Below are 17396 nucleotides of genomic sequence, written 5' to 3' on the forward strand. Positions count from 1 at the left end.
ACCGTGTGGTCATGCAGACCCACTCAGGTAACCCTAACATCTCCAGGTGAGACCTGAGCTCCACTTCTTTCCAAGTAGTATGCTCAAGGTCATTGCCTAACAGACAATCTACAGGCATGGCAGGACTCACAGCTACTTTCAGAGTACCAGAGACCCCCCCCCACTCAAAGGGAACCAGAGCCACCGGTAGGTGACTCTCGCGATTGTCAGCTACTCTGACCTGGTGGAATGTATTAGGCATTATCTGCTCTGCGGACACCAGCTGACTCTTGATAGTAGTCATACTGGCTCCTGTGTCACGCAGAGCCTCCACCCTCTGCCCATCAATGGTGACCCACTGCCGGTACTTGGAAGTATTTCTAGGCATGTGGGCCTTGGGCACCATTTCTCCTTCTCCCAGGGACACTAGGGAAATCTCTACCTGTTCCCCAAAGCTAGTTGGGTCCATCTCCCCCCCGAGTGCTACACTAGTCAACCCAGGTGCCTGTCCGATAGTGGACGGTGCCCTCTTGGGGCACTGAGGATCGCCTTTGTAGTGACCATATTGGTAACATTCCATGCATTTGGGGCTAGATTTTCCTGACTTGTCAAATGTCCCTGGCTTTCTCCCAAATTTGGAAAAGGAAGGGTTGCCACCCCCTCCCTGGGAATTCTTTTGGGGGCCTTTAGAGAGTTCCTTATCTGTAAGTTTATCTCCCCCCTCTTTCTTCTGTTGGGAACCCTGACCACCTTTGTGGGAGTCCCCCCCAGGTACCTTTTTGGACACTCTGGTGCTAACCCAGAGGTCCGCCTCCTCAGCAAGCTTCCTGGGATCAGTCAGCTTACTATCCACTAGGTGCTGGCGCAAATCTGTATAAGTAACATTAAGCATATGCTCTCTCAGGATCAAATCATATAAACTTTTATAATCTGCTACTTTGTTGCCCCGCACCCATCCATTCAGTGCCTTACTAGAGAAATCAAAGAAATCTACCCATGTTTGTGTGGTTTGTTTGGTGCTGTCCCTGAACCTCTGACGGTATCCCTCAGGGGTCAGCCCAAACTTGGCAGTTAAAGTGGCTTTCTGGAGTGGGTATGTGTTTTGATCCGGTGGATCCAATGTGAGAAGTGTGTCCCTCCCCAATGGCGGCACATAACCCCACATAGCTACCCCCCATTGCCCTTCAGGAACCTCATGAGCCCTTAGTGCAACTTCATAAGCAGCTAACCATTTATCTATGTCATCTCCCACCACAAAACTGGGCACCACATTTTTGGGTATACGAACCTTCTTTTCTCCAGCAGGTCCTGTCTGTATGCTGCCACCATTATTGCTGGATTCAGACTGTCTTGCCTTGATCTCCAGCTCCTTGAGACTCAGTTCATGAGCCAACAATAGTTTCTTTTCAGCCAAAGCTCTTTCAGCTTCCACTTGTTTGGCTGCTCTTTCAGCTTCTGCTTGTTTGGCTGCCCTTTCAGCTTCTGCTTGAATCTGTTTGGCTGTCCTTTCAGCTTCAATCTGTTTGGCTGCTCTTTCAGCCTCAGCTTGTTTGGCTTCTCTTTCTGCCCTCCTCTCCTCCTGTTGCGCCTCAATTTTCAGTTTTGCCATTTGCAATTGGAACTCCCTTTCCTCTCTCCTTTCCTCTGCGGTCAGGCTTTGCATGGAGACACTGCTCCCTGGTCTGGAAGGGTGCACAATTGCAGTGGTAACACCATCCATAGATAGTGAAAATCCTTCTGAGGGGCCATTTTCTGGCTCCCCTTCCTCATCATCCTCTAAATGGGCTTCTGCCCAGGCCCTCAGCGCCACTTGAAAGTCCTCCTTTCTGGAGGCCCCTTGGGTGGGTACCCTCAATGCCCTGCAGAATCCTCTTAGTTGTTTGACCGTGTATGTATCCAACTGGACTAGGTCAAAGTCCCCTGTCTGAGACCCAGTCAGAGACATGTTGAGTGAGGATTTAGTTTTTGAAAATTGTCAGGAAAAAACGGATTTTCAAAAAGAGATAAAAACCAAGTTGACCTTCAACTGTGGGTAGGTAGTGAGATACTTAGCTACTGTATGTCACTGCACAAATACAAGTCCTATCCTCACCGCTGATCACCAATGTTAGAAATGGGGTTTTTGGTTGGCAGTCAGGTTACCTCCTGTCCAAGCAAAAGCCCTCACTCTAGTCAGGGTAAGTCACACACTATCCAAGATTATCCTGTGCCCACCCTCTGGTAGCTTGGCACGAGCAGTCAGGCTTAACTTAGAAGGCAATGTGTAAAGTATTTGTGCAATAAATCATACAATACCACCATATAGCACCACAAAAATACACCACACAGTGTTTAGAAAAATATATAATATTTATCAGGATAATTGTAGGTCAAAAAGAATAAAGTTGTAATGGAAAATTGTAGAAATATCACAGGGAAGTGATATAAAGTGTCTTAAGTCTTTAGAATGCAATACAGTGTCTTTCAAGCACAAAGTACCTGGTTTCTGGTGGAAAATCTCCTCAGAGGGCCACAGGAGAAGAGATGCGTGGAAAAAGGGGTGTGTGCGTCGATTTCTCCTCAGCACACACAGACTTGCGTCGTTCTTTTCCACGCGGGGAAGTCGGGCGTCGTTTTCCGGCGCGCAGACAGTCTCTTTTTGTGGATCGCGGGGATTACCAGATGTCCCGGGTCTGTGCGTGGATTCTCCTGCTTGTTTTCCGGCTGCGCGTCGTTCTGCGGGGCTGCGCGTCGAAGTTTCGATCTCACGGTAGGCGTCGCGTCGATTTCTCCTTGGAAGTCGGGCGGCGTTGTCCTTGCGAGGCCGTGCGTCGAAAGTTTGGTCTCACGGCAGGCGTCGCGTCGATTTCTCCTGGAAAGTCGAGCGGCTTTGTCCTTGCGAGGTTGTGCGTCGAAGTCTCGATCGTCCCGAGGGCGTCGCGTCGATCAGCGTCGGTGTGCGGCGTTTTTCTCGCCGCGAAACAAGCTGTGCGTCGAAATTTTCGGCGCACGGAGCGTCCAAGTGAAAGGAAGAAGTCTTTTTGGTCCTGAGACTTCAAGGAACAGGAGGCAAGCTCTATCCAAGCCCTTGGAGAGCACTTTCACAGCCAGACAAGAGTTCAGCAAGGCAGCAGGGCAACAGCAAGACAGCAGTCCTTTGTAGAAAGCAGACAGGTGAGTCCTTTGAGCAGCCAGGCAGTTCTTCTTGGCAGGATGTAGTTTCTGGTTCCGGTTTCTTTTCCAGCAAGTGTCTGATGAGGTAGGGCAGAGGCCCTGTTTTATACCCAAATGTGCCTTTGAAGTGGGGGAGACTTCAAAGAGAGGCTAAGAAGTGCACCAGGTCCCCTTTCAGTTCAATCCTGTCTGCCAGGGTCCCAGTAGGGGGTGTGGCAGTCCTTTGTGTGAGGGCTGGCCCTCCACCCTCCCAGCCCAGGAAGACCCATTCAAAATGCAGATGTATGCAAGTGAGGCTGAGTACCCTGTGTTTGGGGTGTGTCTGAGTGAATGCACAAGGAGCTGTCAACTAAACCTAGCCAGACGTGGATTGTAAGGCACAGAAGGATTTAAGTGCAAAGAAATGCTCACTTTCTAAAAGTGGCATTTCTAGAATAGTAATATTAAATCCGACTTCACCAGTCAGTAGGATTTTGTATTACCATTCTGGCCATACTAAATATGACCTCCCTGCTCCTTTCAGATCAGCAGCTGCCACTTCAACAGTGTATGAGGGCAGCCCCAATGTTAGCCTATGAAGGGAGCAGGTCTCCCAGTAGTGCAAAAACGAATTTAGGAGTTTTACACTACCAGGACATATAACTACACAGGTACATGTCCTGCCTTTTACCTACACAGCACCCTGCTCTAGGGGATACCCAGGGCACACATTAAGGGTGACTTATGTGCAGAAAAAGGGGAGTTCTAGGCTTGGCAAGTACTTTTAAATGCCAAGTCGAGGTGGCAGTGAAACTGCACACCCAGGCCTAGCAATGGTAGGCCTGAGACAAGGAAAAGGGGCTACTTAAGTGGGTGGCACAATCCGTGCTGCAGGTCCACTAGTAGCATTTAATCTATATGCCCTAGGCACCTGGAGTGCACATGACTGGGGACTTATAAGTAGATTAAATAGTTCAATCAGGTATGATCCAAAGTTACCATGTTTACAGAGAGAGAGCATATACACTTTATCACTGGTTAGCAGTGGTAAAGTGCGCAGAGTCTAAAAACCAGCAAAACAGTATCCAAAACGAGGAGGGAGGCAGGCAAAAAGTTAGGGGTGACTACCCTAAGGCTGTCAGGTCTAACAGTAATGAAGAGAATAGGAAAGCACTCAACGCCTCCCGGGGAACCGGAAGGAGAAGAGGTGGGCTGAACTCCAGAAGCAGCTTCCAGTAGAAAGTTTCAGTGAAAAGAGCAAACATTAGGGACAAAGGAAGAACCAAGGGGATGCATAAAGCAGCAAACAATAAGGGAACAAATGCATTGTGATGCATCCTTCACTTTGAATTCTTTCCTAAGAGGATCTGACATCTCTCACCCAACGCTGCATTCAGAATCCCACTGCCGCCATTCTTGCACTGCACTCTAAACAGCTTGCAGAAGATTCCTCTAGACAGCTGAGACTGCGAAGACTCCAAGGCAGTCCCAGCACAAAGGGTGCTCAGCTTCGCACTGAGTATGGCATCTCTCAAACCCAATCCCAGCATAGATATATCACACCACAGCCTCCAAAACCTCTTGATTTATTGGGGTGATGGCAAACTAAAAAAACAAGAGCATGGACTGAGGAAGCATCTTCCTCAGAGCAGTAGTTAATCTTTCTGGTGGACCCTGAATTGAATTTGACCTTGAAACTTCCAAGAATCACAACATTTTTGAGCTTCGTATTCTAGTTACCTTTGAGCCATAATGGGGGAAGGTTCAGATTGGAGCTGATGATGTGGATCAGGAACATGTAGCTTCAATTGCGATGAATGAAACACAAGGTGAATCTTCCAAGTATGAGGCAACTTCAGACCACAGGATCCAGGATTGATCTGAGTTATCACAAGTGGACCAAAATATTGCAATCAAAACTTCACTGGCAAAGTATGGACAGGCAGAACATAAGAAGATAATCAAACTTCTCTTAAGGAACAAAATAAGCAGTGGCGTCTTGATTTATCAGCATATTAAATTATATTGACCTTTAAATAACACAAACTTTGACGAACAAGCGGTTTTTGCTTTCAGAAATGATTTAAATAATCAGCAATTACAGAAACCAAAGAATCTTTCGATGAAATCCTTGTATATACAACACAGGTGAAACCTTAATATCACTTAGAGTTGTACTGTCATAAGTGAATTCTGTAATTGGCCCAATTATCTTGAGTAGCTTTACAGTAACATCACAGATATTGCCCCGGGCTTTGATTTGGTCACTCAGTTTGCCCATTTGACTGAGAATAGTAACCAAAAGAATGAGCTTGTCCAACATGGGATGCCTTGCACAGGGTTCTCGAAAAGAGTGAAAGATATTCAGTACCTCTGTCAGAATTGATAACATAAGGCGATCCCTGAAGTAAAAAAGTATAATTCCAGGCATCTTGGGCCATCTTTGAATCCCTGTAACCATTATGACACAATATCCTTCTGAAGTTGGAAGATACATTATAAAGTCTGTAGAGATTGTAGGCCACCGTTCAGGAACCACAGGTAATAGTTGTAAGTATACAAATTGTTTTTGAATATAAAAAGATTTATGTTGAGGAGAAACAGGACAAACAGGGACATTTTGTTGAACATCAAAAAGAGCAGTTGACCACACAAAAATGTGGAGAACTGTCCTTTGTTCTAGCACACACTGCCACTGTGTAAAGTGTGTTTGTGCCCTGCTCTCTATTTTACTGTGTGTAAACTGTGACTGTACCTCACCCCTTTTCTACTCTGCACTATTCTTGTGTAAAGTGTGTCTGTGTCTCACCATCTAGTGAAGCCTCCACTATTCTTGTGTAAAGTGTGTCCATGCCTCACCATCTAGTGGAGCCTGCATTATTCTTGTGTAAAGTGTGTCCGTGGAGCCTGCGTTACTCTTGTGTAAAGTGTGTCTGTGTCTCACCATCTAGTGCAGCCTGCACTATTCTTGTGTAAAGTGTGTCCATGCCTCACCATCTAGTGGAGCCTGCATTATTCTTGTGTAAAGTGTGTCCGTGGAGCCTGCGTTACTCTTGTGTAAAGTGTTTCCGTGCCTCACCATCTAGCGGAGCCTGAACTATTCTTGTGTAAAGTGTTTCCGTGCCTCACCATCTAGCGGAGCCTGAACTATTCTTGTGTAAAGTGTATCTGTGCCTCACCATCTAGAGGAGCCTGCACTATTCTTGTGTAAAGTGTGTCCATGCCTCACCACCCACAGCCAGAGTGCCTTTCTCTTTCAGCTGTTCCATGAGGTGGCCTACATGGCTGATGACCGCCAGGACCTGCTCAACGCCATCAATGAGTTCCTGGACTGCAGCATCGTCATCCCGCCCTCCGAGGTGGAGGGGAAGGACCTGCTGAAGTCTATCGCCTCCTTCCAGAAGGATCTCCTGCGGAAGAGGAAGGAGCGGGAGTCCCGCAGGTCCCTGAGGATGGGCATCATTCAGGAAGCCAAAGGTACCAAGAAGTACATGGACTGCTTAGCAAGCGCGTGCCACATCTTCAATTGTTTCTAGGCGCCTCATTAACAGGCGCTCATAAAACTCCCTGCTTCATACCTTTATTTTCTTAGTTGCTGTTTTAACGCACATATGCACTGGGTTCCTCTGCTCATGGGGTCTCTTAAGACCTACACAACACAGGTGTCACTGCAACGTATCTGCAACCCAAAACTTTTTACATCCCTGACCATTGAGTAGTAGTTTAATTTACAATTGCTGTTGTAGGTTAAGCTAGTGGATACACTGTGTATTTCAGAGGTTTGGTTTGACCTGCAGTAAAAGTCTGGCTTGGATAGGTGACCTCAGAAAAGCCCTTTGACATTACACCATGAGTTACTGTTCCATGATTTTGTTACAATCCACCGTGATCGTGTTTCCTAAAAACGTAAAACATTTCTGACCTATAAATATAGAACAAGATGTTCTACTTTCTAGGCGTCTTGCCTTTGTAGCTTTCAATTTTCTGAATTTTCCAATTCATTTCAGTTTCTGGGCATTGCATTTTGAAAGGAAATAATTTTCGTCTGTGTGTATTTTTGTTCTGGAGCAGCCTGCCTTTTTAAGTTTAGAGTATGTTATACTCCTTTATGTAAATTGGATTTTTTTTTTCCCTCTCTTTTTAACTTGTGTTATCCATACATTTGGCTCCCACAAGTTCCTGTCTTGCTACAGGTACCTGGAACTGTCACAGGAAGCATTGTGTCCAGTACCACACTGAGAGGGCTTTGTGTCAGTCCTTGATCAGGATTGGATGGCTTGCTTGTCCATCTCATTTCCTTGCTCTTCATTGGACGGCTTTCCCCTGCTTCTGTATTTGTCCCACCCTTGGGGCATTGCTTGTATACATGTACGTTAGACTGAATAAGGTGTATCTTCCCATGGCTGAAGTCAGGTTACAACTTTTTCTTAAATGTTGTTTGTTGTTTACCACTCAATGGCAATGCACTTCCTCTTCTTCCATCTCTCTTCTGCTTTATGGTGGTAGCCACTCTTAGCTTTATCAATGCCCGATGCTTCTAAAATGTGTCGGAATTTGCAAGGCCAGTAGCTGTGACCGGCAGTGGTAAGAGTACGGACAACACTGGTTCTCAGTTCTTTAAAGATGGCCGCCGCGTGGTACAAGCGCTACCCTATCACTTGCTATATTTACTTAAAAGGGTTTCTTAAGAGATAAAGATCCAATAAAATTCTAGACCTAAATAATGCTTCTGCCATTACTGGTCATTAGTTTCACAATCAATTAATTTATAATTTATAACCTTGGAATGACCTAGGCGTGGAAAAATCCTCCAGTTCTTTTAATCATAAGTAGCCAATGTGAATATTAATTGCAGGTTTCTTTATTCTTTATTCTAAAGTGGAAAAGGTTCAATATATATATAGAAAACTTTGGACAGCACTCCCTCTTCACGCGTTTCTTTACATCATTATGATTCAGCAAATCAAGATGCCACAGTCCAAGTGACATTAATTCAGGAAGCTTGCACATCTAGTGTTCATTGCAACAGCCGGAGGTGGTACATGGGGATGGGCTCAGTATTGCTTCGCCAAGAAACTAAAGAGTCCTTTCATCACATGAACTGTTTGACTCTTCCATAGTCTGGGAAGGCCTCCTCGCGAGGAATATAGTGAGCTGTTTCTCATCCTAAAGCAGATGCATGTGTTCATGATCATGACATTTGAATGACACAACTTAAAGTCATTCAGGAAAACCAAGTGCAGGTCACAAAATTCAGCTTCATCACTTGCAGTAAAATATACTGCAAAACAACATAGTTGGTCCTTTAAACACCCTTTTATGTCAAGGGAGCCCCTGTTTGTAACACATATCCTCTTGGAAAAGTTCATATATCCTGGCAACCCTGCTCAGTAGAGCAACCATCACACTGACCATTAAAAAGTGTCTTGTTATAAAGCTAGGGGTTTAATTCTAGCTCAGAGACCTAGTGGCACTCCCAGAGGCTTCCCTGTGGTCTGTCAGTGTGTGTTGTTCACGAAGAGAGTCTACATCACAGCCCTGGTCACCCACGTGGTTGTATGATCCTGCGAAGGAGACATATGCAATGTACAGATCAATACGCGATGTAACAACACAGGTACCTGATCAGCCTAGCCATGAACTCTCGCCTTCCCCAGCTGCTATCATGAGCAGGAGTGCATTCATCACACTCTTTACAAGAAATGTGCCTAAGCAGAGGGTAAAACCCCCAAATCACTACAAGCATTATGGCTCGCACACAAACAAAAAAACAGAGAGCTCTCAGGACTCACCTGTCGACAGGCGCCACGTAGCAAAAAACCACAAGGAACGTGAGGTTCTGATGTATACCCTCCATGTGCCTGAACTAACCCCTGGTAGTCACACCTGTAAAGTAAGCCATATTTGATGCCATCACTCAAAAAAAGAACGGTTGATGGACGGAATGTAGACCAAATCAAACATTCACCCCCAGTACAGAGATCTGGGCCGAAATCCATCGTTTTTTTGCTGCCCATGCCATTCCAGTTTGGACCCAGCCATATGCAAATCAGTCTTGACCCTGCTCCCCATGGGAACAGTCCAGCCCGAACTGCAAGGCCAGGTCCTCCCTGGAGCAGAAACAAGCTTCCTGGGACCGGTTTCAGGGTATCACCCTTCTTCAGCCAGGCTAGCTTGAATCCAGTGGCACAGTGAGCACGGGACCCACGTCTGGGCATACCCTTCCCACTTAGGGTGACAAATGCGAAAAAGAACAGTTGATGGACAGAATGTAGACCAAATCAAACATTCACCCCCAGTCTGCACCATACAATTCTTATCCGCCATGAAGTCAGTATAATCACCCAATATTTTTATCTAATTAATATGATTAAATCCACTAAGTGAAATGTCCCTGTGTATCAGTGTGTTAGATTCAACCGCATTATGTCCTGTAGTTAGCTCATCCTCTTTGGAGACACATCCTACTCGGGAAATAAGGCACAACAGTTGACGGAACTAATGCTATGAGTAATAATATCAATTAGAAAACGCCAATCATTTTACAGCATTTGCTGCATCAAAAACAAAACTTGAAAGGAAAAGTGGAACTGAAAAAGCAAATGTAAGAAACTTTAAAAAAATAAAATAATAAAAATCAAAAACAAACTTTAAGGTGTTTTTTCTCAATTAATGGGCTCAATTCGTCTTCATCTGGAGAGCGCCACTAAGTTCAAAACTTTAAGTTCGAAATATCAGGGCCATTGGGTGTGCAGCAGTTCAAGGTGGCGCTTCTTCTTGTAGATTGTGGAAATGGCGACATGTTCCTGGGATGTAGATCGCCGCATCTTCTTCCTCTTCAGAGCCAGACGCAGGATACCCCCGTTGAGGTGAAGCGTACTTTCTGCTTCAAATTCTCTTTCTTGCTGTATTTTTTGAAACAGGTGATTCATTCTCACTATTCTTTGAATAGATTTTAACTATTTCTGGTACTTACTTGATCGATTCTAACCTTTCATTCGAACAGTGTTTTCTCTGGAAGGTTCTTGTCACTGCCTTGTGTCTCTCAGTTCTTGCATCTTCACTTGTGACTGCTGCTGAGTCTTCTTTCGCTGATCAACTTATGTTCCGATCTGCACCAGCAGCGTGACTGTGTACCACTTTCTTCATCTGGGGGTTCGCAAGGTTCAGATTTTCTACTGGGATCTTTCACTGGACGGAGCAGAAATGATTTCTTCTTCCTGCAGCTCATGACTTTACAACAGCTCGTCACTCTGGTCCCCAAGCTGAATCTGGCCACTAGTACCTTCACCGAGAACTTGATTTCAGCAGCAGCTTCTCCTGTTTTAAAGATGTTTATGACCCACTCCCCTGATGCACACTGCTAACCTGAACTAGACTCTGTGAATCAGTGGCTGTGGTCACCACTTCTTCACCCTCCCCATTCACTCTCCTTGTGTAAGCAGCGTAGATCCACGAGGGGACACCGGCTCACTTCACAGCAGTGTTACTCACAAGCACAACTCAATAAGGATCCCTCCAAAGTTCTTTAAGCAGCTTTTGCTGACATGATTCTTCATCAGAATCCAGTCCCCTGGCTGCCATGGATGCCGCTGGGTTTCTTTTGATGGTGATGGTGACAAATTCACCTGATGAGAGACAGATTTCACCACGTCAGCCAGACCTTCTCAGTAGTCTAACAAAACGTCATCAGTTATTGATTACAAGTGTAGCAGAAGGAATGTAGGCAAATCTCAAAGCTCTATGTTGATACTTCTTGAGGTGAGAGGCCAGAAGTTTCGTCTACTCCTAATGCTCATTAGAGCAAGAGAAAGAACATCTGGACATTTCAGTATCAGTGGATGCACACACTTTAACCAATGTATTTTTGATGATCTGATTCATCTTCTTCACTCTACCAGATGATTGAGGGTGATAACAGCAATGGAACCTTCCATTGATCTGGAGAGCTGTACAGATCACATTGAGACTCACGTTTTTCAAATGAGTTCCAGGATCTGTCTGAATAGAGGCTGGCAGCCAAAATGTGGAATCAATTCTCTCAACAAAGATTAAGCAGCTCTCATGCTGCCTGATCTTCGGGTAGGCCTCTATCCATTTAGAGAATGAAGAGACAATCATGAGAACATATTTAAGGCCTTTGTAAGCCGGCGTGTCAATGATGTCTGCTTGGAGTCTTGTAAATGGGCCCTCTGGTTTGCCAACATGACTTATAAGCACCACAGTTGCCCTTTTTCTTCGATTATTTCTCTGACAAATTCTGCATCTCTGACATATCCCCTGCAACACATCTGAATTTTGTATTAAACCAACATTTTCTGAAAATGTGTATTATAGAATCACTTCCTACATGAGCCTGGGCATGTAACTAGCAGGCCACTGAACACAGCATGCTGTCAGGAAGTACACATCTATATTCAGGAGACACCCGGACAGCATGATAGTTCCTTTTGCATCCTTCTTTCTCCCACTTTGTCTCTCCTCCTCCCGTACCTCCTCCTGGAGTCCCCTCAATTCACTCAAGGAAGTCTGTATTGTATCCAACAAGAAACAATTTACATTTTGTGCTTTCTTTTGATCTGTTTCTTGCATTTCCGTCTGCTTATTGATCTCACAGTTTTATTCTCAAGTGTGCAGTGTTTTGCCACCTGGCCAGAGTATTTGTTTCCCAGAGTACCCAGGTCATTGCTAGCCTTATGCGCGGCACACTTGCAAACCACAATCTCTTTTGGTTGTGTATTGCGTCCAACAAATCAAGAAAATAGGAACCATTCCTAATGGGTATAACGGAGAATGCCATAAAATCTCTTTGTGGCCACAACTGCCGGAATCATCGACCACTCCGAACCACACTGGCGGTCCGTACGAATTGTCGCGTTCAGATTAATTGCAGGAGAAGAAGCTCTCATGTGTGCAGCCAGCTCTGCCAGGTGTGCTGAAGCTGCATTATGTTATATTATGTGAATTTATATAGCGCATGGCTACCCAAAGGCCTCCCAGCACTTAGGCAGTGATGATGCTTCAAGAATTTCAGAAGTGGAACAGACTCGACTGCGTGGGCAGCTTCAGTGCTTCATACTAGGACCTCGAACAAGAACCATCTTCAGGCATAATCAGATCAGCCATTTCAAGAGGAATGTCTTTGATGTCTGGTCTTGGTTTCGTGCACAATACTGTTCAAGTTCATCATTTTTATTGTCACCATAATTTCTGTCCCGTGTTCTTTGCTGTTGGAGGAAGGAAGCAGTGTCGCAGGGTTCAGAAAACAAAGTCTTCTGACAGAGATGATTCCAGCTGCCAGCAAGACTCATACCCATGCCAGGGGTAACATGGCTCCTCCATGTGCTGCTTACACACTGAGAATCAAAACGCTGCAGCTTTACAACTCCTGCATCCTTTGGTACCTTGCAAGGTTCATGCTGCCCCTGCGTCCCGAAGGAGGGGGACTGCCAGAACAAGAGGGACCACCTCTGGCAAAACCAACTGGTGTGGCTCATAGCGGAAAATGCAATCAGATCTATCGTCTACCCCAGGGTTCTGCAAAGTCGGGCCTGGAGAGCCGGGTCCCTGCCAGATTTTTAGCATTTCCACATTTAGAAAAATGTAGATTTCTGAAACATCTTGTTTCTAAATGTGGATATGCTAAAAATCTGGCATGGACCCGGCTCTCCAGGACCGACTTTGCAGAACCCTGGTGTACGCTAACGCTTGTTGGTTCTGCCTCTCCAAGGAAACCCCCTCCCTTCCCATCAAATAATGACGTTTACACGGTCTGGGTAACATTGTTACCTCTCGGGTCAACTAATTACAGCAATCAGCAGCTCAAGATAACCAGTTAATTTTCATCACACATCTGGCACGCCCCTGTACCCTTTGTGCAGCAATTTCACTTAACTTTTGAGCCATGTAATTAATTTTGGTAAAATTAGCAAATTGTGGGGAAGTTATGGATTATACATTGAATGTGGCAGATTCAAGTTAATGCTGAAAACACCTTGGATGAACACTTGCATTTACAGAGACCTGCCAATGGTAAAGGATAATAAATTTACTATATCCCCTTCTTCATTTTCCCAGAGACATGCGCGGTGAAGGCTGAAGAAGAGGAGGAGCGTGAGGCCGAAGGAGACCCTCTCAAGCGAACAGGCATCATCTTCGGGGGTCTGGTGAAGGACATCAAACGACGATATCCCAAGTACCTGAGTGACATCACAGATGCCTTGAACAGCCAGTGCCTAGCGGCTGTGTGCTTCATCTACTTTGCAGCGCTGTCTCCCGCCATCACCTTTGGGGGGCTGCTGGGTAAGCCTGGGCTGACAGTTTGGGGGAGTCCCCAGTCCACAGTGCCCCTAGACTGTGCTGTGTGAGGACGTGACAGAAACCCTGGTCCGGATCATGTCTGTGCTCTGAGCTCACCAGGTATTGTCTTGTGAGAGCTGCCTGCTGAGTGCCAGAGAGCCAGGCTTGTGGGAGTGGCTGCTCTGGGAAGTCAGGGGAGCCTGGAGGGCCAGGTAACGAGAAGGTGAGCGTTGAGTTAAGGGCGGCCTGGGTATCTTCGAAGGGTGGCCAGTAGGAAAGTTAAGATAGGTCAGGATAGTTATATTAGTTACTTTGGGCATGCACGGAGGACTTGCAGGTGATACAGCTGGCATGGGGTAGTGTCAGTGGATGGGTTGGTGTGGGCATGACATGGGCATGTGTGGAAAGGCTCGTGCAGGAATTTTCATCAGATATGGGGTGGTTAGTATTAATGTTCAGAGATGCTGTTGATGTCCATGAAGAGCAGACAGTCGGGAACACCTGGTTGTGTTAGTGCTCATGTTCGGGTTTCACCTGAGAGTACCAAGTAGGTTTGTGCTGCCGGACAGTGTAAGTGTTGGTGCACAGGATGCTCTGGTCTGAGCATCCATGGGAGGCCTGGTCAGTTACAAGGCTCTGGTGTGTTGACTGGTTCACAGTATTGCCTGGCATGGGTGCTCACTGGACGTTTAGTGACTTAGAATGCCTTGTGGGTTAGTATGCGTTTACAGTGCTGGTCTGGACATCTGTCAGAGAGTTGGCACAGTTAAGTTAGGACGGTAAAGTTATTATCATTGTTGAAGGTTAGTTTTGGTGCCCATGTTAAGGCTGTGTTGTAGGACAGCTGAGCTTAGCTGGTTTAGTACCATTGCATCAGTTGATCTGGGCATTCATGGGCCAGATGGCACCAGCATCTGATGAAGATGTACACTGATACCATCTTTGTGAGGGCTGACTTGTCTGTCCACGGAAGAGCTGGGTGGTGACTGGCCTAGTATTAGTGTCTTTTGTTCATCCTAGAGTTGTTGAGGAGACAAATAGGTCAGAACTTATTAGTTCTGTGTTGTGTGGTAGCAGTGACCTCAGTGTGCAACTAGGCTCAGGTAGGTCACAGATGCACAGGCCACTTGGGTCATCTGGGTGTTAGTTGTCCATGGTTGGAAGCTGTGTGATATCACACTGATATTTTGTTGTCACCCTTCACAGGGGAGAAGACGGAGGGTCTTATGGGGGTCTCAGAGCTCATTATCTCCACCTCTGTGCTGGGCATCATCTTCTCGCTTCTGGCAGCTCAGCCGTTGCTGGTCATTGGCTTCTCAGGCCCTCTCCTGGTTTTCGAAGAGGCGTTTTACAAGGTAAAATATGACATGATCATTCTGGAGGTTTTACATCTTTTACATGCCACAACACGTCTTCCAGGTCATGAGGCTGCAAAATAGCTTTGGTTCCCTGGCAGATAGCCATGTCCCTGTCAGTCTCTGACCGATGGAACATATGTGTACTGCCCAGGAAAACCTCCTCACCGTCCCGTGTGCTGGGTGCTGCACCGGTCTGTACACTCGTCATCGTCAGAAGATTCCAGCAGGTCCTTCCCAAGAGGGTGGGATAAGTATTTCAAGAGGCCCAGGGCAGACAGTGGTTACTAGACTCAGACTGTAACAATGAGAGACTTTTACCACTTATGTCCTGGGGCCTGCACTTCCTGTTCAACCCCGAACTGAGCACTGACTACACCTTGTTAGCACCTGACTCTCAGGGTAACAGCATTGAGTAGTCCAAGGCTTTTACTCAAAAAAGAAAAAGTACCTCTCACACACAAGGGAGTACTGTCCATACAACTCAGAGGCAATCACATGGTGCAAGTCACCAATGTAACAATCATGTGAGCGGTGAGACAGCGAGTACTAACATAAGACTACCCCTCTTGATGAAGTTTTGCAAGGTTATTTGTTGCAAGTTAGATCACTCGTCGTCCTGAGATACCTAGTGACTAATGTTTTTGTATTACTCCTCTGGGCCCACGTACCCCTTCCCTAGAAATCACAGTTAGGCAGAGCGTCAATACTAACAAGTGATTGAGAACACAGTTCCGTAGAGCATGGATAGTTACATACAATAGTGATCATGGTTAGGTAGAGCAGGGATAGTCACAAGTCAAAGAGATCATGGATTGGCAGTGCATGGGTAGTCACAAGTTATATTGATCAAGGTTAGTGTTAGAAATGGGATCTCTAGATGGCAGAGGTATACACCCTTGTCCAAATAGGGACCACAATCCTAGTCAGGTCAAGTCACACACAATCCAAATTATCCTGTGCCCACCCTCTGGTAGCTTGGCACTGAGCAGTCAGGCTTAACTTAGAAGGCAATCTGTAAAGTATTTGTGCAATAAATCATACACTAACACAGTGAAAACACCACACAGGTATAGAAAAATAGAAAATATTTTTCTGAGTAGATTAAGATCAAAACGCTCTAGATATTTTAAATACAAGTTGACATATCACTTTTGTAAAGATAAGATGAGTTTTAAGTTCTTAAAAGCAACAATTGTCTCTTGCAAGCACAAAGTACCTGGTTTGCGTTAAAATTACATGCACTAAGATTGCAGAGGAGGAGATGCATTGAAGAAGGCAGGTGTGCATCTGATTTCCAGGCGCACACAGACGATGCGTCGATTCTTTTCCATGCGGCAAGGGCTTGGCGTCGAATTCCTGCGTGCAGGCTTGCATCCTCTTTGCGATGCGGGGTCTTTTGACACCCAGGGACAATGCATGGAAATCCTGGGCATGCAGGACAAAGTTACAGGTGCTGCGTCGATCCGGTGGGTGATGCGTCAGAGTTTGTGTCGCACAGCAGGCGCTGCATCGATTCCTTTCGCAGTAAGGTGGGCTGCGTCATTCCGGCTCGGCGATGCGTCGATCCAGTGGGCTATGTGTGGAAGTTCTGGTCGCAACGCTGGCCCTGCATTGATTTCCACTCGGGGAGCCGGGCTGCATTGTTCTGGTTCGGCTATGCGGGGATTCTTTCCCCGCTAAGCAGGCTGTGCATAGTTTCCGCCAGGCTGTGCGTCGATTTTTTGCCACACAAGGAGTTCTTTGCAGAGATGAAGTCTTTTTGGCCCTGAAACTTCAAGAAACAGCATGCAAGCTCAATCCAAGCCCTTGTAAAGTACTTCTCAGCAGAGCCAGAGGCCAGCAAGGCAGCAAGGGTCCTTTACAGCAAAGCAGTCCAGGTGAGTCCTTTGGGCAGCCTTGCAGCTTCCCTTGGCAGGTTGCAGGTTCTGGTTCAGAGTTTCTATCTCAGGAAGTGTCAGGGACCCAGTTGTTATGCTCAAAAGTGCCTTTGAAGTGGGGGAGACTTCAAAGAGTGGTTTTGAAGTGCACAAGGTCCACTTTCAGTACAGGTCTGTCTGCCAGGGTCCCAGTAGGGTGTTTAGCAGTCCATTGTTTGAGGGCAGGCCACTGTTCTTTGAAATGTAAGTGTCAGGCCCTCCACCCTTCCAACCCAGGAAGTCCCATTCAGTATGCAGATGTGTGCAAGTGTGACTGAGCATCCTGTGCTTGTGGTTGTCTGGGTGAATGCACAGGGGAGCTGTCAACCAGCCCAGCCCAAAGGTGGATTGGAGACAGGCTGTAAGGCACAGAAGGATTTTAAGTGCAGTGAAATGCTCACTTTCTAAAAGTGGCAGTTCTAAAATAGTAATATAAAATCCAACCTCACCAGTTAGCAGGATTTTGTATTACCATTCTGGCCATACTAAATATGACCTGTCTACTCCTTTCTAATCAAAATCTACCACTCAGACAGTATATGAGGGTAGCCCTAATGTTAGCCTATGAAAGAAGCAGGCCTCACAGCAGTGGAAAACAAATTTAGGAGTTTTCCACTACCAGGACATATAAAAATCACATGTATATGCCCTGCCTTTTACCTACACAGCGCTCTGCCCTATGGATTACCTAGGGCCTACATTAGAGGTGACT

General features: G+C 46.1%; 1 protein-coding gene across 1 annotated transcript in view; it reads left to right on the forward strand.

The window, feature by feature from the left end:
* The window catches only part of SLC4A3 (solute carrier family 4 member 3), a 706827-nt gene that overhangs the window by 543068 nt on the left and 146363 nt on the right, over nucleotides 1-17396 (forward strand). Inside the window, exons 13-15 of the mRNA XM_069227213.1 lie at nucleotides 6372-6588; nucleotides 13189-13413; nucleotides 14617-14765. Of these exons, the coding sequence (XP_069083314.1) occupies nucleotides 6372-6588; nucleotides 13189-13413; nucleotides 14617-14765 (591 nt within the window). The remainder of the gene's footprint in view (nucleotides 1-6371; nucleotides 6589-13188; nucleotides 13414-14616; nucleotides 14766-17396) is intronic.

This window comes from Pleurodeles waltl, chromosome 3_2 (assembly GCF_031143425.1).
Source record: "Pleurodeles waltl isolate 20211129_DDA chromosome 3_2, aPleWal1.hap1.20221129, whole genome shotgun sequence".
Classification (NCBI taxonomy): Eukaryota; Metazoa; Chordata; class Amphibia; order Caudata; family Salamandridae; genus Pleurodeles; species Pleurodeles waltl.